This window comes from Haliaeetus albicilla, chromosome 4, assembly GCF_947461875.1.
Source record: "Haliaeetus albicilla chromosome 4, bHalAlb1.1, whole genome shotgun sequence".
Taxonomy (NCBI): Eukaryota; Metazoa; Chordata; class Aves; order Accipitriformes; family Accipitridae; genus Haliaeetus; species Haliaeetus albicilla.
This window is the reverse complement of record NC_091486.1, coordinates 42,121,873-42,142,671: the sequence shown is the minus strand read 5'-3', so window position 1 is coordinate 42,142,671 and position 20,799 is coordinate 42,121,873. Positions and strand designations below refer to the sequence as shown.

Here is a 20,799-nt window from a genome sequence, read left to right as displayed (position 1 = left end):
GGGAGCTTTAAGGACTAGTGAGGTTAGGTTTTGACCAGTTAGTTTTCCTAGCCCTCTGGTAGCCACCATGCCTGGTTCACTCAGGGGCCAAATCCTGCTCCTGTGTGCAGGGCTTCCTGTTTATAATTTCCCTCCACAGACTCATCATCCTGCTAAGATCATTGTGGTGGGTAGAAACGGCTCTGAGTGCTGACCACTGCCTTTACTGTCTCAACTGGTCTTAATCACTTTCTCAGTGTGACACCCAGATGATCAGAGGAAGAGATTACCAGCCACTTCTACTAGCCAGAGAAGTCAAAAGAGGGATTTTACCAGGAAAAACAACTGAGTTAACAACAAGAATACATAAGAAACATACCTCCTTCACTTGAATGTTCAAGCTCGCTTAATGGATCCTTGGCAGTAAATCAAGGTTTAGGCCTGCCTGCATAAGAAACTCTTCTCTGCTTAAACTAATTATTGCTAGACTGTGCTGATACAGAATGCAAACACACTGGAACCAATTTCAGCCTCTGGGGTAGCTTTGGAGGCCTATTTTAAACGGAGGGTCTTTAAACTGTTTAATATATATTTCTACTAGTAGTTAGCACCAGTCTAACAACCTGGATTTTGCAACAGGAGAGCAACTCTTTGCAGCTGAGCCCTTTCCTCTTAGCTCCCTCAGACATTTATCTGTCTGTAACTTTCGTGCCTGAGTACCTTCTGCCATGACTAAGTGGGTGCACATCCTGAAAGGGAACAAATTTTGGTATGTGACTTCCATGGTTTACCCTGGAAGAAAACAATCCTTTTACTTGCAGCAAAAGGCTTTTTAACTGTAAGGTTCCTGGAATACAAGAGGCCATTGTCATGAAAAATTGCTACTTAAAACAGACATGTTTTGTGGCAATTCCTTCCCAATCCCATTTATCTTTTTCATTAACAGGGTGACAGTACCTGCTCTGGAGTTTTTTGAGAAAGAATAGCCATTGAACCTCCTGCCTCTTCAGTGGGGTAGTCTGGAAACTTGCCTATGATATGCCTGTGTGAGAAGCAAAAGTGGAAAAGGAATTAATCCATGCTTTTTTGGCTGGTTGACAAAGATGTTAGATGGTGGGGAAGCATACCCTCCCTCACCTCCTATTCAAAAAACAGAGCGCTGGATCGCTTCTCATGACAGTGGCTTCTTATGACAGTCCAGTAAACTCGTTAGAACAGTTACCAACCCATGCCTCTTGTCCCATGGGCCATCAAACACTGAAAGCTCTTCGGGGACTTCTTAGGACTGCACATCACTTTGTACCTGAGAGACTTAGCTTAAAGTATTTACATTTATAGCTCTGCTCTCTGCTTTTAACAGCCAGCTTCTTAAAAAAAAAAATAAATTAATTTTATTTAAATCAGGTTTTGATCTACAAATTCCAGATTGTATTTCTGTGTGAGGATCTCCACCCTCAGAAATTTCTAACGTATTTGCACAATTAGGTGGTGATGGAAACTGGTGAGGGGGCAAGAAGTGACTTTATGATAAGGTTTCACAGATGGCACAGATAACATATGATGCTTCCACACCTTTCAGAAAGAGATTAAAAGATATAAATAATAACTATAGACTAAAGGCCATTTGTATTGATAAGACACTTTTAACTTCTTTCACTTTTGTAGCTTTTTGGATTATATCAGTAAGATTTTCTGTTTGTTTGGTAATATCAGGAAGACTTTCTGTTCCAAAGAAAATTCTGACACTTCAGAAAAATCCTTGTGCTACTTTCAAATAGAATGGTAATGTTTCCTCTAAATGAAACAAAATTTCCCTTGAGAAGAATACAGCTCAGAAAGGTCAATGTGATTCATAAAAATGGCTTTCATTTTTTTTAGAACAACTGATACCTTAAGGGACTTTCCTAGTCTACTGTTAAGCATTAGACTCAATTTCAAACCGAGATCCTTGGAACAGAGCATCTGTTACATTTCTATAGTACCATGTGTAGGGTTTGGATCCTAGTTAGTATTAATGTAATACCAATTACAGAAGAATAAACAAACATTCATCTGTGATTGTAAGCTCCGACTTGCATGTTCAACAATTACTAGTTTTATATGCAAACAGATGCAAAACTTTGGTCATTGCATTCCCAGAAACCAGTCCGAATGAACAAAGGGGTGTCATTGTTAGTGTATTTTTTAAAAAAAAAAATCTAGTAAGAATGGGATTTTGGCCTCAAAAACCTGCATCATCTAGTTTATTTAATGTTAGATCATGTTTCATTTTTTTACAAACAGCCGGAAAATAGCTCAATTTTATTAAATGCAGTCTTGTTTTAAATGCTGCTACGAGTCTGGCTTACAGCAACAAAACCTGATATTAAGGTTGTTGCTACTTTACTAATGCCAGCTGGGAGGAAGGAAAGGCAATGTGCACTGTGGGTGAAGAATCAGTTTGGAGTCCACTGCGCCCTGAATGTGGTATCAGTGCCAGCTTTCAATATTTATTAGTGTTACATTTGGTAGTTGTATTAGCTTTTTCACTTCTAAATCATTTATAGCTTTTGAAGACAGAAGTATTTACCCTGTGGGTATGTATGATGAGTGTATATTTGAGTGCTGTAGGAATTCTAAAATCCTGAAATTTGGAAGTGGGTTCCAGTTTGTTTATAATCTGTATTTTCTGCATGATTCTTCTGCTCACAGCTGGTGCAGCTGTTTGGCATGACATGGTTCATCTCATCTTTTTGTAGCAGCTACAGCAAGTGCTATGTTGAAAAATAACTTGAGGTGAGGAGAAGGCAATACTAATCTTCCCACACAAGTGGAAGAAAAGTGTCAGCCACTTACTAACCAGTCAGCTGCCCAAGGACCGGGTCTTCTGTTGAAGGTAATGCAGAATATAAGTTCCCATGGTCATCAGTGACCCTGAGAGCAGACAGCTACCACACATTTCAGTTGTGCTAATTCTTCAGGGACATCTGTTTTTTTCTTTCTGGACTTCATCCTTTCCTGTGTACTGTTGTTTAGCATATCAATTGCTGTCTGATGGTCAGCTAGTAGTATTCTGAAGGCTCATTTCCCTATCCAACTTCTTGTGGGTCTTCCTCTTTATCTTCTAGGTTTAAACAACTTCAATCTTGTAATGCCTGTAAAGCATGCACATGCATGACCCTTATAGACAAATTCCTCTCTTGATGAAACCCCCTGAGTTCAGAGGTTAAACCAGGGATTCATTTGGCCTGTAAATCTGCACAGAAAAATGCAGTCATTGATCTTCCTGGTCAAAAGTCCATTTTAAACATAATAAATCTCAATTTTCATTCTCCATTCACTGTTTGGCAGTATTCTACTCAGAACTATCACAATGGGTTGTCTCATGCATTTGTCATAAGATGCTAATGTGGACTCAGCTGGATCTAAACTAGGTGATTCTTCCCCTCTACTCTGCTCTCATGAGACCCCACCTGGAGTACTGTGTTCCGCTCTGGGCCCCCAACATAAGAAGGACCTGGACCTGATGGAGCAGGTCCAGAGGAGGGCCATGAAGATGATCAGAGAGCTGGAGAGCCTCTCCTGTGATGACAGGCTGAGAGAGTTGGGGTTGTTCAACCTGGAGAAGAGAAGGTTCTGGGGACACCTTATAGCAGCCTTCCAGTCCCTAAAGGGGGCCTACAAGAAAGCTGGAGATGGACTTTTTACAAGGGCACGTAGTGATAGGAAAAGGGATAATAGCTTTATACTGAAAGAGGGTAGAATTAGATTGGATGTAAGGAGGAAGTTCTTCACTGTGAGGGTAGTGAGACACCGGCACAGGTTGCCCAGAGAGGTTGTGGATGCCCCATCCCTGGAAGGGTTCAAGGCCAGGTTGGATGGGGCTTTGAGCAACCTGGTCTGGTGGAAGGTGTCCCTGCCCATAGCAGGGGGGTTGGAACTAGATGATCTTCGAGGTCCCTTCCAACCCAAACCATTCTATGATTCTATTTTGTATAAGCTTGTTTTACAGTTGATATTGGCAAAACACCAGGATGAAATGAGCAGCTAGCATGCACTCCATGAACAGACAAGGATATTCCTATATCTTTGTTCCATCAAACAAGCTACAATCATCTATGCCTCAGGAGAGTCCCACCAGGCATGTCCCACATTGAACAGCTCTTGAACTAGGAGGATCTCCCAAACATGTAGAATGATTTTCAGCTTGCTTTACAATAATAATTGTTCAAATAATTTTAAACTGCCCTCCCCTTCTGAAACTTCCTAGCAACAATGAAGTATTCATTATTAGAGCCACTTCTAAGGCAATAATACTGAAAGAAAATTAATCCAGATGATATAAGAACTTGCTCCAAACTCGAGCCTAGTGTGCTGTTTTGTTTTGCTGGAAGTGTAGAGGAGAGCTCTATGGTGGAAATTCTTCTTGGTTCCACCTGTGTGGCACTAATGGCACTACCCATGCTCTAAATCAAGACTTAGAGAAGGTGGAGCTGCAGAGGTTCCCATAGTCAGCAGCTAGTCCTGAAAATTGAACTGGGGAGTAGAACAGCATTATACCTACACCTGCATTGTTCACTGACTCTAAAAGTTGAATTACAACTACAGTCACTGTAAGGCTAAACCCACTGGAGATCACTGAATGTGTTTGTTATTTAGATTGCTTTCTTGGTTGAGTGAAAAAAGAAAGGTACTTGGTGTGCATTTCCTCTAATCTGCCCAGCATTTATTTTCGATACTCATAGTACCTTAACACTTTCTTTGCATGTCAGTCACTATATCTAGCTGACAGATTACCCACAAAGTTCACACACACTGATGCGTTCTCTGCATGTCCCTGAAAAGGGAACAGTATGCAAAAATAAACTGGTGGTCAGGAAAGTCTGAAAGTCTTGTTGCATGTTAATGGGGAGAGGAGACTGCAAAAAGCTTAAGCTCTCGATAAGAAGAGTATTGGAGTGTGTAACATATTTGAGACATGGTACATGTCAGAAACATCTGGTTCTGAGGCAAGTCAAAACTCAATGAATCTCTTACTATTGTCTCAATGTTTGCAGGGAAAAAAAACATCCAACTGCTTTTCCAGCATCTCATAAAAATGTGCAAATGCCAGAACTGGAAGAAGCTACTCTTATTTTCCACACAATTGCTTCAGTGGGAGTGCTGACAACGTGTTAAGGACTGCAAGCAAAAGCAATGCAAATTCTATTGGATTTCAAATGGAGGATGCAGTTGTAGTAAAACTGTTTGCATAAATGAACAAATGAAATTTTTAATAAGTATGGCTGCTTAGCAGGACTGTGCTTGGTGGCCACTCAGAAGCAAGGAAGGTGAGACAGAAGGGTAGGGCTAGGAAGAAACGTCAACCTTAAAACAAACTTCAGCCTAGGGAAGCCCTTATAGACTAAGGAACCCAAAGCCTGCTGCTTCCCAGTCTGCAGGCAAGGAGCTGAGGATGGTTCTTGTGGCTGACCTGCTCCCTGTTGCTTATTCACAGGCCACTGTACAGAAACTTGTGTTTGGGAGCTTTGCTTGCAGTGCTGCAAATCAAACTGAGTGCCAGAGTTCACGGTCAGCAAAATATCTTTCTTTGGGTCAGAGACACTGCTTTAACAGAACTACTAAATGTTTCTGTGCTGCGGAGGACACTGCTGAAGAAAGGACCTTCTGTGGTATGTGGGAAATCCATTACTCTTCTGGAAAGCAGTGAACCTGTCAATGGGAGCATGGCATGGGTTTGCTAAACAGCTTTACAGAAAAGCCATCTAATTGGAATGAATGGGGGCCCTAAATCTGAATCAAACCAGCTCAAGCAGAAGAGTAAGGGGATGAACAAGGATGGAAGAGTGAAAAAGATGGTCTTCCACTCCCAGCTAAAAAAGAAAAGGATCTGATGAGATTTTTGTGGTGTTTTTTGAGTTACATTCTGTTTTCTGGTTCACTGTTACTGCTCTCCCCCTTTCCAAACCTGTTTCATTTATAATAAGTTAGATCTGTCAAGTGTAATTGAAAAAGAACAGTCATTTATAGTCTGCAGTGCAAATCCTTTTGTCTGTGATTGTGTAGCATAGAGTTCTGTCTCTTCTGGGCTCAATTTTTGTTTTAGTGCACAACCCACATAAATGTCCAAGTTTTAACTAGGTTCGAATGGTTCTTTAACATCTCCAAATCGCCACCAGACTTGGTATGAGTTGGTATGATTGGCAGTCTGCCTAAGTCTACTCAGCCCTGAATGCTGTGGCACCTCAATTCTGACCTATAAAATAAATTCCTTGTCTGGGAAATGACCCTACACTGTGCTTGTCTCATCTGCTGCTTCCTCCCCTCCTCATTTCAGGAGCCATCACCATTTTTTTTCTCTAAAGTGTTTCTTCTACTCCACATTGTTCAGGGATGGTTATAGTTAAAGCTAAATATGGCTGTTGATTTATGAGAACACACCAATGATTTAAACATTTTTGTCTGGTAATAGACTCAACAAGTTACTACCTACTCTGTTCTCTGGCATGATTTTACATGTGTTATTCTTTCTCTTTGGCTATGGCTTCTCCAGCTAATTGCATAAAAGGCCTTGTCGGGGGAAAATAAAAAATTGTTCTTTGGAGGAAAAAGAGTGTTTAACTCTTTTTCAGGGTAAGAAAGGATGTGGACTGTGTGCAGAAGAAAAGGCATGAAGGATGGCTGTATGCTCTAGGCAGAGGGACAGCCAAGTGTTCTGTGCAGAAAAGGAACAAAAACAAAACGCGAGGGGAACCCTTTAAAGAAATAAACCCCTTGTTGTTTTGTAGTTGTTGCCTATTTCTGTAATCCCACCTGATATGGGTTCTCTCAAACTACTTAAATAGCAGTGTTGGTTTATTTTAAGTGCCTTTGCTGTGGCATTTTCTTTCCTTCTGTGTGTGTGCTTTCTTTAGCTCTTTGAAAACCACTTCCAGAAAAAATAACCTATGCAAATACAGAATTACTTATAAAGCAAGATTAATTTCCCCAGGCTTCTTGTCATCTTTAATGGGTTTGGACACAGACGTATTACAACTTATGTTTTATCTAAGGTCCTGATCCTCCAAGCGTTTGCTTGTACATGTGATTGTTATGCATGGAAGTAATTCAGTGGAGTGACTTACAAGGAGAAGTGTTTGGAGGATTGGAAACTTTATTGTTCTGGATATATATTCAGCTTTAAAAATTTAAGATCAAGTGTTGTGAGGCCAACAACGTGCAAGAAGAAACATTCCCATGGAGGAACGAGTGTGAAAGGTTTGTGGGGAAAGGTGATATCCTTTATTACAGTAACTATCATAATTAGAAACAATAGATGGTCTTTTGGGTACCGAGTGCCTGCCTTAGATCTGAAATGGTAGAAGTAAGCTTCAAAGCCAAGTGACAGTTGGGAAACAGTTGTTGGAGGGGACAGATCTAAATGTGGAATGTGGTAATTCTCTCTGATAGTTTTATTACATGTAGTATTATTGGCCAGGAAAGGTAAACCTTTGGCTGACCTACTACAGTTGTTCTTAAGCTTCTTGAGTTCTTACAGTGAAATAGTCTGTTCTGCTTTGTCATGAAGTTATTTTACCTTTTCAAAAATCCTCCTGGTCTTTTAAGGATAGTAAAAGGTAATTAGTCTACTGGAAAAAGAGGAGGACTCCTGGTTATCCTGCTCCCTGCTGTAAAACATAGGGGAAAAGGATTTTTTTGACCTATGGGTACCTTCAAAATTCTGACAAATTATTCCTGGTTTAAAACGGTAATACATTTTTCTCCTTGAATTGAATCAGAGATGTGGGAAGGTAGCACTGCTAAGGTTTTGAATGAAAATAAAAGGCAATATGGGCATGAATAATGCCAAGGAGACACAGATTTATTTTACAGTTTCAATATTAGCTTAAATTAAAAAAAATAATGGAAAAATCAGAACAAAAATTTGGTAATATCAACACTCACAAAATGTTCTGGTACTCTGATTTTTGCATGTCCCTCTCTGCCCTCAAAACATATTGCCAGAAGTTTTTTCAGAGCTCAAATCTGAATTAACTCAGGATTGGGAGAAATCACATCATGACCTACATAACTGAACTGCTTTGCAAGAGCTAATAATGTCCAACCCATACTGAAAGCTTAGACAAACCTAGAGAAGAAGAGTATTAAATTTACCCACCATGGCACAGAAATGGAAATAAGATTAAAGGGACTGGAAAGCAGATCCCTATAAGGTTATTTAGGGGTTTTTGGCTTGACTCCTGCAATGCAGAACAGTCTTGGGCAGAGGAGCTGCTAAGCCTGGTGTGAGGCTCTCTGCAGTAACAGTGAAAGCATCTCCTGGTGGACCCAAGGATACCTGGATTGTCCCAACCCTGCCCTTGGAGGGAATGGTTTCTGAGCTAGGAGCAGGGCACATCATGGTGTCACACAGTGGTCTCTAGTCTGTAGTATTTCTGCTGTTGGCCTTGTCAGGCTTACCAGTAACTGCCTTGTTAGTGAGGAATTCATCAAACTGACTGTATATACTTGTGTTGTGGTAAAATCTTGCTTATCGGAAACAGGGCTGCGACAACCAGAAATCCTGCCTTTTTCTTTTCTCTGAAAGCTACAGAACAGATACTGACATCCAACACTGCACCCATGTTTTGGTTTCTAGGTCTACGCTTCTTTTAGTGCCTGTCCTTCTCTTCTGGACATGTTCATCCTACCATGTTTACCAGAGCTGTGAAGCAGGCTATCTTCCTTAAGGGGCTGTCTCAAAAGGTGAAGGGCTGCTCCCCCTCTTTCAAAGTCAGACTGTCCCTAGGCTTATTTCCAGTGTCAGCTTCCTGTTGACTGTCTACAGCCTTTTCAGGAATGCAATCCTGTCAACCCAGCTGTAAGGAGAGTGGGTTTGAGCAATCCTTCCTGCGGTGGAAGAACTCCCCTCAGGGCCTAGCACTATGTCTGGGGGACTTGGCTGATGGAGTAATGAGTACTCTGGAGTGCGTAACTGTCATTAAACTCTCATCTGTTTTGATTTTCTTCTATCTTTCCATTCTCTTTAGAGCAAGGTCAAAAATACAGAAGCTGGCTCAAAGAAATGCCAGGTCAAATTCCTCTTGCATTTACTGAATTCCTTACCTTTGGTCAGCTTATCCTGCCTTCACAGAATGCTGAATCCTGACTCAAATTGGCAATATTTCCTGTGCTTAGTATTAAACTTAAGAGACTGAAACAATTATGGCCAGTTTTAAGCAAGATTACTTTAACTCGGACTAGAAGCTTTGCAAGAACAGCTTTCCTGCAGAGTCAGCCAGAGGGAATCAACAGTACTTTATTAACACAATATGAATTCTGTAAAGAGGAAAATAAAGCATGAGATTTTTGTAGCAAGGCCAGCCAAAAGAAATAACTTGCCCTCCAACATCACAAGTTTCTTTGGGATTTGGAATGAAATGGAGTATAGAGAGCATTTTGTCTTATGGGATATGGTTATGAGAAATTTGAGCAATCGCTTTTGCTTCTTAGAAGTCAAGGTGTTAGCGAAACAAAATGCATCTCTCTGGCAGGGAAACGAGGCTGTAAACTGGGCATTTAAATTTAATGCTTTAAATTGTTTTGCCATGGCCCATCACTTTAGCCTGAAGATAATGCTTTGGGGAGGGTTGAGAAATAGTGCCCTGGACTGGTTGCCCACCTGGGAAAGCGCTGCTTGCACCTAAGCTGTGTGTCAGCTCTCTCAGGACTTTGCCCTCCTCCTTGTTCTGAAATGTTTTTGCATATGCTATATTTCTTCTGCCACCACCTGACTGTGAAAGGTACTTGAAGTATTTCAAGGGTATTAGTGGTATTAGCTGATTAAAAACTCTCTGAAATGACTGCGCTCTCCCTGAACCTATTGCTTATATGCTGGATGGATAGTTGCATGCATGCATAATAAATTCAACTCACTTGGGGCATGTCAAACTCCCTGCACATGCTATGCAGGATATGTACCCTTCATATATGTCTGGAAAACTGGGGACTAAGAGCCTGAAAATCAACAGAGGAGCTCTGTGCTTTGAAACTACCCTTACTGAAATACTGGAATAAATACAGAACAGAATGTTAGAGCAATACATAGCCTTTTGCATTGGTGGTTAAAACAACCCAGCCTGCCTGATGCAAGTGCGGTAAAATGATATGACTTTTTTTAATCTGGTTTTTAACTGCTTGCATCATTTCACAGCGTGATGAAGATGGGTAAATCTGAGGTGATGCTGAAGGTGGCATCAGACGCATTTTGGTAGCTAGATCTCTAAGTCTGCTTTCTGTCTATGGTATCAATGCAGAAATACAGTCCAGTCTGGCATAATTCACCTCGTTTTTTGCCTCCCTGGATTAAAATGATCTGTATGTGCATACTGTCCCCTTCACTATATCATGGCTGTCCCATTCATGGATCACTGTGCCTCTGACCTGCTGCCTGCCCATGATTTGACTTTAAGCGTTTGTAAAGGACAATGTGTAATCAGCAACTGTCAGGCATCACATTACTGCTTGGGAGAGTGGCTTGCTACTTCATTTAAGACCAATACTGTAGTGCTGTGCTAATGGCACTACTTGTAGCTAAGACTGCACTTCCTTGAAAAGCACTTGTGATGCAGAAGAAAAACTTCAGTGGGGAATGAGAAGCTCAAAATGGCACATAGTGTGTTCCTAAGTTTTAAAGAAGGCAACTGAATATGCTGCTGTTTCACTGCTGCTAACATTCTTGTCCACTTCAAGAGATCCAGTTCTCTGTGGTTTGCATGAGTGTTTAAATGAACTATTTAATGATAAATCTGAGGCAATTTCATGCATATGAAAGCAGTCACAGTCCTTGATTTTTCAATGTTCATCCCAATTGGCTTGTGCAGCCTTATTTGAATAAATCACAATCAGGTGTACACAGAGTGTAAAACCAGGAAAAAACTGAGACTGATACTGAAGAATGTTGTAGGGAATCCATATATAGAGATGTTTATAGACTCATGGTCAATGCTAATAACCAAACAGCTCAGTAGTAAGAAAAAGAATTTAGAGTCTCTGCTTTGGCAATTTAAAGCGTGAGAAAAGACAAGGAGAAACAGTCCAATGAGCTCAATTAGAAGCCAGTGTCAGGCTGGTATTAAGAGCATTCATTTATCAATAGCGTTAGCTGAAAAACCCAGTAATCTCTGCAGTCCAAGAAACACACTGTAATGCCTTGAGATGCCAAGTTCATTAACCCTCACCTTTTAGTTTTGTGAAAGAAAAATTGGAGTGCAGTATTTCTGTACCTGTTTGGTGTGTCTCTTCAAATTGACTGAAAACGTGGACGATCTTAGAGACCGATGAAGAATAGAATGCTTTTTGTAGGACTCTGGCACTGCCTCTCTAAATGACTGAAATCTTCTGCATGTGCTACTCACGTGGGATACAGTCAAATTTAATCAATTATAAGCACAAAATGGAGCTTTTTTTATTATTGTTTGTTTATATGATGGCTTAATAATGTGCTTTTTAAGCATCTCTTTGGCAGATGGGGCCAGTGCTACACAGAGCTGCTGGCAATGTGGCAGAAGAGGCAGACACCTGGCTGGAGACCGAGGGACAGGCATGAGGATGTTCTCTGGGAATTTGGAGCTGGACCTGCAGCCCATTCTTGGTAGAAGCAAAGTGCCCACACGTCAGTAGTTTCCTCCTGCCAAAGTGGTGTAACAGGTAAGGTGGTGTGGGAAGTGCAATTTGAAGATTGAGACTTGAAGGGCAGGTTTACTCACTTGCTAAATCTTAGGGTTCTCTTGTATTTTTTTTTTTTTTGGTACTGGCGATCTAATGTATTGCTTTGCAGGCCTGTATAGAGTATCAGTTGTCTGGAATGGCCTTATTATAGGATAGCAGAGCTCCCCCAGGCACAGAATTTAAAGATTAGGTTTGCATGGGAATGAAATATAGGCATATATGTGGGAGAGGCTACAATCAGCTGCTCCCACCTTTGCTCCCACTAGTTCTCAGGCCTCCCACAACTGCAAACCTTGCAATGCATAAAGAATAAAACCATGCATTACACATGATTTCCCAGAAGAGGATGAAGGTGAAACGATGTTTTGGGCATAGCATTACCCCCTCTGTAGCAGCTATGAGAGCTAAGCCAATGATGGGAAGCACATGTATGCAATACGAAAGATGGCAGAGCTCCGGCTCTGGAATTTGCTCCCTCAGAGCAATTGTATTCTGACTTGGAATACTTTGAGGACTCCTGCAGCTATGCAGACTGCAGCCTTTAACTTATAGCCATGCTTTAAACCAGTATCTTCAAAATTGGTTGCTGGATTAGATGCTTTCCAGAAAAATCTGCAGGAAAGAGCCAGTCTCCTTGTGTGATGGGGAATACAAAACGAGAGTAAACTTCCTTTCCAAGCCACCAAAGGATTACTGAATCAGTAAGACACTCTAAGAAGAGAGAGAGGAGTATCTGAACAGATTTTTAGTTAAGGGTAATGCAGTTTCCTGGTATTACATAAATATCTCAGTAAATACTGAACCAGCTTTTTTATGGTTCTATGCTCTTTGCCCAAGTCAAACAATATTATATTTGGTATGGTATCTTACTGAAAGGTACTATGTTGATATAGTTATTTTGTACAAGTAGAGCCTAAGGAGAACTAGCAAGCTCCCTTATATGCACTGTTAAATGTCTCTTATTCAGCTTAGGATGGTAACTATTAATACTGCTCCTGCATAAATCCTAAGGATGCCTGACACAGAAGACAAAATATAGCTAGTCTGTGATGCTAATAGCTGGGTGTGTTTAAAGTAAATTGCTATAAGTAATTAGATTTTCTGTTGTATCTGCACAGGACTGAAATGTAGCGTGGCTTTAAAAGCCCTGGACTCTGATCTGGATAATAAAAACAACCTGCTTGATGGAGTCTGACTAATCTCCCCTGTGTTGAAATTCTCAGTAAAACTGAAACATATTGACTCTGGAAGGAATAGATGACACTCATGTTTCAGGCAAGTTCTTGTTCTGCCCACAGAAATACTATCTCCAAACCTTTTCAGTGTTAAGTCGAGATGCAATCCAAGTATAGGATTTGGATGGACCAACTTTAATACTAACTTTGCACTGGGAAGAGTTTACCTAGATGCTTACCAAACCATGCAGCGTACTGCCCACCTGACAAAGGGGTAGTCTGGTGCTCTCAAGGGAAACAATCAGCTCAAATAAAAAATATGCCTTGCCTCACGTGCCCTTGACATGCTTGCCAACCCTGGGACTGCAGTCAGCGTACTGCTGTCATCTGGAGCCTGTACCAGCTACTCCACTGTGGAGATCCAGAGGCTGATGGGATAACATGCTTCTGCCTGTGTCCTTCTCCCCCCTCAACTGCCCATCATTTCTGCTTAACCCTACTGAATTTGACTTATACCCCAAATTGAAGGGCATAAGCTCATTCTATTTAAATGCCTCTGGATGTTTTATTAACCACTTAAGAACCTACTTTCACTGCAGTTGTACTCTCGACCTTAGTGGTACCTTATTGCAGCTGAGTTTGGGTCTAATTGCCTGTTTGATATTTGACTCAGAGATGTGAGCTTTTTGTCCAAGGTACAGGTGAGGGACGGCAAGGAGAAATGAAACTGGAGGGAAAGCACTCTCAGCGGTGTGGTAGATGTTACACCTATTTCCAGTGTAAGCCTGGATTTTCTATGCTAGATGATGCAAGTCTCCTGGGTGTGAAATTCACTTGAAATTCAGCACTTACGTAACTCGTCAAGAGTTTGTTAAATAAACACGTTGGCATACTGAAGCCATAATGCCCTTAATCAGCCTTATATTCCATCAGACACTCTCCCGCTATGGTCCCTAGTATGTAAACTCTGAAAACCCCACTGCCAGTGAAAACAGTGAAACAACTGTATTTCAGAATTAAATATATCCCTTTTCTCTTGTGAGACACAATAATAGGCTGTCATTCCCAGCCACATTCCCAGCCATAACTTGCATGCCTTCACCGTCTCCATAGTCAAATCTGACTTCCTGACAATCAAGTTTTTTTTTAATGTAGCTACCTGAGCTTGCTTCCTGGCATACACATTTGGGGGACTGCTCTTTTGTCTTTGCCTTGGACACACTTAATATTTTCTATCAGTCTTTGGTTCTAACTGTCACTATTTTTTTTAATTGGTAACTTATAGGGCTTTTTTTTTTTCACTTATATGCCTCTTTCATCCCTCCTCTTCTGATTCTGCCTCTCCAGCTCCTCGTGACTGTTTCTGCTACCCCTCTGCTCTGCTTGTGTCAGTCCACACCACGTTTCTTTTTTCCTCAATTGCCTCCTTTCTTCTTTGCATTCTACAGAGCCAAGGCTGAAAATGTCTTTTCTACCTCCTCTGCTTGCTTCTCCAAAGAGATCATTTTGCGGAGCAAGGGCTCTGGCTTGGGAGCCACTGCTCTGTGCTTCGTGTTCATTTTTATTCTCCTTACTTCTAAGCTTTTCCTTAGTCTTTCTCTTCCCAGAATATCCCTCAAACATCTCTCCTCTGCTAGCCACTGGCTCTTCAGTGCCTCTCTGTCCTTCTACAAGGCACCAGTGGGACTCCTGATTCTTTTTTTTCTCTGCCTGTTTCTTGTTCCTGTATCCCAGCACATCTTCATTCACTTTGCTTGTTGGAAATGGGGAAGTGGGAAAATTGGTTCTTCCACCTGCTCTGTATTAACTTGCTGGAGAAGACACCTCTCCCTGTCACAGTGGAGTGAAAAAAAAATAGCTGGGCAGGGTGTTCTCTTCTTCCCCTTGGGATTCATTCCCTTCTTTCTTTCTCATTGATTAGGACTAAGCTATGCTGGTCAAACCAAGAATAGATCAGATGGCAGAGCAGGCCCCTCTGGGCCAAGCATAGTAGGTATCTAGCTGGATTACTGGAACAGAAACCAGCTCTGAGGTGAAAATCGGGACCTAGTTACCAGTGTTAAACACCCCATTTGTCTGTTTTCTGCTTTCAGAAATCCTGTCTGCTGTGTTAGAACTCTGCTGGAGAAAGGAATAAAGAAAGTGCAGTGTGGGAGACCGGCAACCTAACATAGCCATTGAACAGGGCACACTACTGCAGCATTTTCCAGAAAAAGCCCAATCTGGTCTTTAAAACATGTAGAGCTGTATTATAATAAGCTGCTGGCAAGACTGGGTCCCTGAACGTAATCAATGTTTGTGTCTGTGAGTATCTATGACAACAAATAAATCTAATGTTTGGGAAGTGTCCTTGAGAATATTAGTGGGGGGGTTGTTGCATTATGTCGGTAACATTTAGCATTTTCAGACTTTTAATTCCCAAGTATTACTATAGATGGGTATGAGTACTTTAGGAAAAATGAACTAATTGGTTACAAGATTTTTTTTCTTGTTTGCAAATGGGACCAACTCAGAGTAATGCTATTTAGCTGATTCCAGACTTCTAGACGTACAAAGAAGTGACTATTTTTAGGAGCTTTAATGCTAAGTGGGAGGCTTAGACTCAAGGTCAATGGACTGTGGGTTATCTGTGGGTCACTTTCAGCCATTTGAAGAAGGTAGAAAAGGGAATCTAACCTAAATTTTTTGTAACAGTCAGTGTTGCTTCTGTAGTGCTACAATCAAAAAGTAGGAAACAAATGAAGCCATGAATTCACCCTTACAGAATAGTAGTCAGGATGGGCTTGTCTGTAAGAACACGGCTAGAAGTGACTAGCAGGACAGGACAGAGCAACTTGTCCTTGTACCAAAGACTGTGGTTTTGGTCCTCTAGTTTCTTTGTGCTGAACAGCAGATGTACCACCAAATATGCATGCTGAGGCTTATTGCTTTGGCCTTACTCGTTGCATCCATTTTACTCCCATGTCCCATGCTGTGCTCTTAGGAATGAGAGAGCGAGAATAAAGAGGTGTCCTGTTCGTATGTGCAGAACTACACCTATGGCTGTCTCCACACCACACTGCCTAACCTGCTGGAACTGGGCCTGTAATGGGGAGGCTACGGATCCCTATGAAATATCTGGAAAAGTTATGCACCAAAAATGGGACTCAGAAAGCCCAGTCATTGGCAGCATTGTGGGGGAAGGTGGTGCAAGACCTGCTTCCTCTCATCTATTGGTGCCCTGTCTGGGGCTTCTTGGGGGATGTCTCTCGTGTGCTCAAGTATCTGACTGCTTTTGTCCCTCTTGCATTCTAACCTCTGATGATCAACATTATCTCAGTTCTTGTCTTGCATGAACAGCTCTGCACTCTCTGCAGTGCACTGGGCAGGGACTGACAGCACCAAACAGCTGTACTAATTTTCCACTTCTGATTTTAGCACTTCCCTGGTGCTACTGCCTGACACTATCCATTACAAAGCTCCTTCTCAGCTGATCACAGATTTGTTAAGCTATTAACCATTTGGACTGAAAGTTTACATGTTGAGCATTCAATTTACAATAGATAGGTCTGAAAGTACTGACTCAAATGAGTCAGGTTTTTCCAAGATGGAGACTAGTTAAAGACATAATTTTGCTTATGCTAAATAAATGAAAATGTCTAACTGGACCCATCCTTTTGCTCCCAAGATTTAGAACAAGGAGTTTCATCTTGCCCTTTGGAACAGAAATGTCTTTGCCGTCCCTGTAAAAATCCTACCTCCGTAGGCTGAGCTAGTAGGCTCTGGACGATTTTGCCTTTGGTGTACCATCATCAGAGTGTTTAGAGCTTTACAGTTGAAAAACTGCAGAGACAGAAACTGGGACTGAAACGGGGTAGGGAAAAGGTTAAGTCTTTCTGGGCAAAGTGATTTAGAAGCAAGCACTCCAAGGAGAAAAGTAGAGGAGGAGAGACTGGTCTGAAGAAGGACCATGCTCATTATGGCTCTGCTAATGTGTGACTGTTCAGATCTGAATGAGCTTTTAATGTCGCTAATGCATAATTTATATGCAAGCATGGCAAGAGGTGTGCAATGCAAATCATGCCTGATGAAGAGATGAATATGTGCTTGCAGATGCTTGAAGTTCTTTCTGAGCATTCCTGCAACGTGCTGAGGAAAAGCCCCATCAGAGGCAGAAAGCCTATGATTGAGCTTTTCAGCAGAAAAGCCCAAAATGCCATGGCACTGAAATAGTTTTCCCTGACCTTGCACTGGAGGTGAACTGCTTAGGGAGCAAGAGTATGTGCTTCTGCCTGTCTGTAACACCCTTGAGAAAGCCCTGATATTGATAAACTTGCTCAGAAACAACAGTGTCTTATTTTATGAATCCTCCTGGAAGTTGATGGGAGTCTGCTTAGAATGAGGACTTAGTTCTGTTAAATAATATCAGGACCTGACCCTATTTTCAGTAACAAAATCAGCAAGCAAACTATGGGGGAAAGGAGAGATCATTCAGGGAAGATTGCTAGTCACTTTGATTTAAGATATCTGAATGTCTGTCTGGAAGGGAATAGTAGCGTTTGGAAAGCTGGTGAAGACGTGCTTATGTGCAGCGTTGGTGCACTTGATGATTAAATCATAGTTCACGAGGATGACTTGTTATGTTGAAAACCCCTTGGGAAGCTTGATTTGCACCTGTGGTATTTTAAGAATCTTCTTTCTGTTCCTTAATTATTTCAAACTTTTGATAGTTCACGGAGCAAAATTAAGGAGCAGCAGCGGAGTCCTTTGCATATGTTTTTAATCACTGTATAAAGGCGGCAATCATAAATTGAAGTGTAAGTTCAAGGAGCCTTACAAAACTGGAAAGGCAACATATTTCAGAGTTTGTGGTGACTTAGAAAGCAGAACTAGTGATGTTATCGACGCCTCTCTGGAGGTGTGACACCAGGGTTCAACTGGTCTTACTGTTTCAGATACCTGCTGCCAAGATTTATCTGTGTTTCACCAAGTATGAGAAATATGTGAATCCAGGGGCTTCCGGCTGATCCCCCCCAAAAGCTATCAAGCCGCCTCCATTAATGTCAGCACACTCGTAAATTTTTAGCATGCACTGAAGTAGGCAACTTCTGCCACTGCACAGAAGCTTCCAGAGGGGTCCCCTGCCTCCTGTAAATCCACGGACACCCAATAAAGTAGATTAACTGCAGATGGACTTAGTAATGGTTGTCCCTCCTTTGGAATTAGAGGGGTTCACACTTTCTAAAAAAGGACAATGTGGTGTTCCCACAAGCAAGAAAGAAGGCCTGAGGGTTTGTTGGGGTTTTTTTTGTTTGTTTTTAAATGGCTGTTGAAGCTAGATAGTTGATGCCAATCAATAGGAAAACAGGTTGCAGAACTGTGGGATCTACTCTCTCCCGCCATATACAAACAATCCTCTTGTTTATGATCACTTATTTTCCCTCTGTTCAAAGAAACCCGGTGGGCTATTTGCTCTGGTACTCCTCTAGTAAGCCAGTGATGCATTTGCATTCCATTCCCTTCCTCCCTCTAGCCCTAAAGATGCCTGCCAAAATCAGTCAATAGATAACTACTCGGTGGAAGCTTTAAGAATGTGTTAGGAAAGGCTTGAACACTACCCATTAATGTTTACAGCTCCTAATTATGTTAATTAATCAGTCTTAGAGGTTGTCTCACCCAGGAGCCCAAAGGCAGGATTTTAGTTCTCACAGATGTACTTTAACCCAGCAGCATGGCTGCTTGCAGTGAGGAGCTCAGCATGGTCTAGCTGCCAGAATATTTATCCAGGGTCCTGGACAGGTTTTGCTGCCAGAGCTATGTGCTGTCACATCTGTGTTGTTCCTATTGGATTCTGAAGATAGCTTTGACTGTCTACACAAGGTACAGTCAAACATCTGGGAGCAGGCTGAGCCGTGTTCAGGAAGACTGATGTTAAATGTAAGCTGTTCCTGCTGAGTGGCCTTTTGGCATAGGAGAAAGGCATTCAGAGAGCACTTTGTACCAGCACTGATTGTTATGACACAGAGATTACTGCCTTTGTAAAATCTGAAGTTAGCTCTGTCAGAAAATAGAGGTGAAACTATTGATAGAGAAAATGGGCATTGTCTCTTCTATTAATGTTTCTGTAGTTTTGCAGGAAGACAAAGTATTCAGGCAGAGGAGGACACCCAAGCCTGTGCCATCCCCTTTCAGAGCTTTGTTTCCACAATCCAGAGCTTGTCTTCGTTCTCCCGAGGAAAATGAGAAGACTCAGAGGAGACAGAACCCAGACTGGCTGTAGAGTGATTCAGAAGGAGCTTCTACTTCTTTTGTGCTATTCCCTAATGAATTTGGTTTGTGTAGGCTTTCAGTGCACAAAGTACAAGGAGGGCAGGAGAAGATATATTCAGCTCCAGTGATAACAGTTAAGGACAGGAGAAAATTGTGGTGCAGATACAGACCTCTTTCTAATTTAGTTCAGCTCATCCTCATCTGGTGGAATTACCAGACAACCACTTATTTATCCTCATTTGCAGAATATCCTGATCTTCACGTTGAGCTCACAGCTGTTTCTGGCTGGTAATTTTTGCTCCCGAGTGGAATGTCGCATACAAGTGGCTTGTGACTGTGTGACAATCCTTTAATGATGACAGGGAAAACAAGTAATGACAATATGGATTAGGTGAAAGAGAGTGGTTCATCACCCATCTATAAATGGCTCCTGTAGGCAGTAACTCCTGTTTGTGGTGAATATAAAGTACTAGATACCAGAGAGGCTTTTTCTGGGTAGGTTCCTACAGGAGAAATGCCCTTGCAAGGGTGGCAGAGAAGGGAATGCATTTTCTAGAGTAACAGGGCATTGTATGGAAAGCGGACTGATTACGGGGCTGGTGATGTCTCTGGTTGTATTCCAAGGATTTCCAGACTGCAGCTTGCTCTTTAAGAGAGCTGTCTGCTGTAGTGGTTCAGTGCACTAAAACTGGTTATTAAGCAATTTTCCTATCAGCTTTTTCGTGAACTGTTGCCATATTGTGTAGAGACAGCAATCCATACTCCTTGGTTACTTGGAAGGCACTTCTGGCAGGCTGAGGGCACGTATGATGAACCAGACAGGACTGAAACACAACACACGTCTGGATGGACTTAGAGCAACAATGCCTCCGAACCAGGGCTGAGGTGGTACGGGGAGGGGGTGCCACTGCTTGGCACTGCTGAGGTGTCATCTGTCTCTGTCTTGTTGGCAAGACTTCAGTTGCTGATGAATTGCCTGGCAACTTTCAGGCATGTTAACATTAACTTCGTAAAAAGCAGTGTGTACAGAGTGTGAAATGTGATACGGGCAGTGCCTGACACAAATGAATACTCTCCTTATTCTGTGGAGTTTCAGTGCAAAACCTCTCTCTCCATTCATCTTCCTCCTGCCGCCTCCTTCCCCGCCCCCTGCTACCTAGGGAGCCCCGTGAACAGGCGTATTGGCAGTGAACTCGACTCAACAAAACAGTCTTGTGAAAAAGGGAAATATAACATGATCACTTCCTATTTCTTTCTCCTTTCCTCTGCATCAAAGCCTGGGCTGGCTGTCAGGAATGTTCCAAATGAATAAATAAAGCGCAGGAACCCCCTACTTCAGAAGGGGTCTCATTCACTCACCACGAAGGTTGGCCAATTCTTTTTCTGACAGTACTCAAGTCAGCAGGCAGAGCAAGAAGATCATTCAAAGCTAATCAGTAAAGTGTAAACCTATTATGAAAGCACATTTACCCCTTGCCTCCCCCTTCCTCCAGAAAACCAATCCCCAAATCTGTGGGAATAACACATAATGTACATAAAAGTTGCTATTACTTAGATCCCCTGTTATTAGGTCAGCAATGCCACTGATGAAATGCTCCCCAGAGCACTGAGCAGTGATATATAAATCCTCCAAGAAATTCACAGCATAATTTGTTACAGCTAGAGGGCATAAGATACATTACAGCAAAGCCTGTGTATTAGGCTCTCC

The 20,799-nt window shown here is 41.9% G+C and overlaps 1 protein-coding gene across 2 annotated transcripts in view; it reads right to left on the bottom strand.

Annotated features, from left to right (window-relative positions):
* Positions 1-20,799, bottom strand: part of IQCA1 (IQ motif containing with AAA domain 1) — a 113,163-nt gene that overhangs the window by 57,939 nt on the left and 34,425 nt on the right. For both annotated transcript variants that reach the window (XM_069782131.1, XM_069782132.1), the window contains exon 7: positions 937-1,021. In XM_069782131.1, coding sequence (XP_069638232.1) covers positions 937-1,021 — 85 coding nt within the window. The remainder of the gene's footprint in view (positions 1-936; positions 1,022-20,799) is intronic.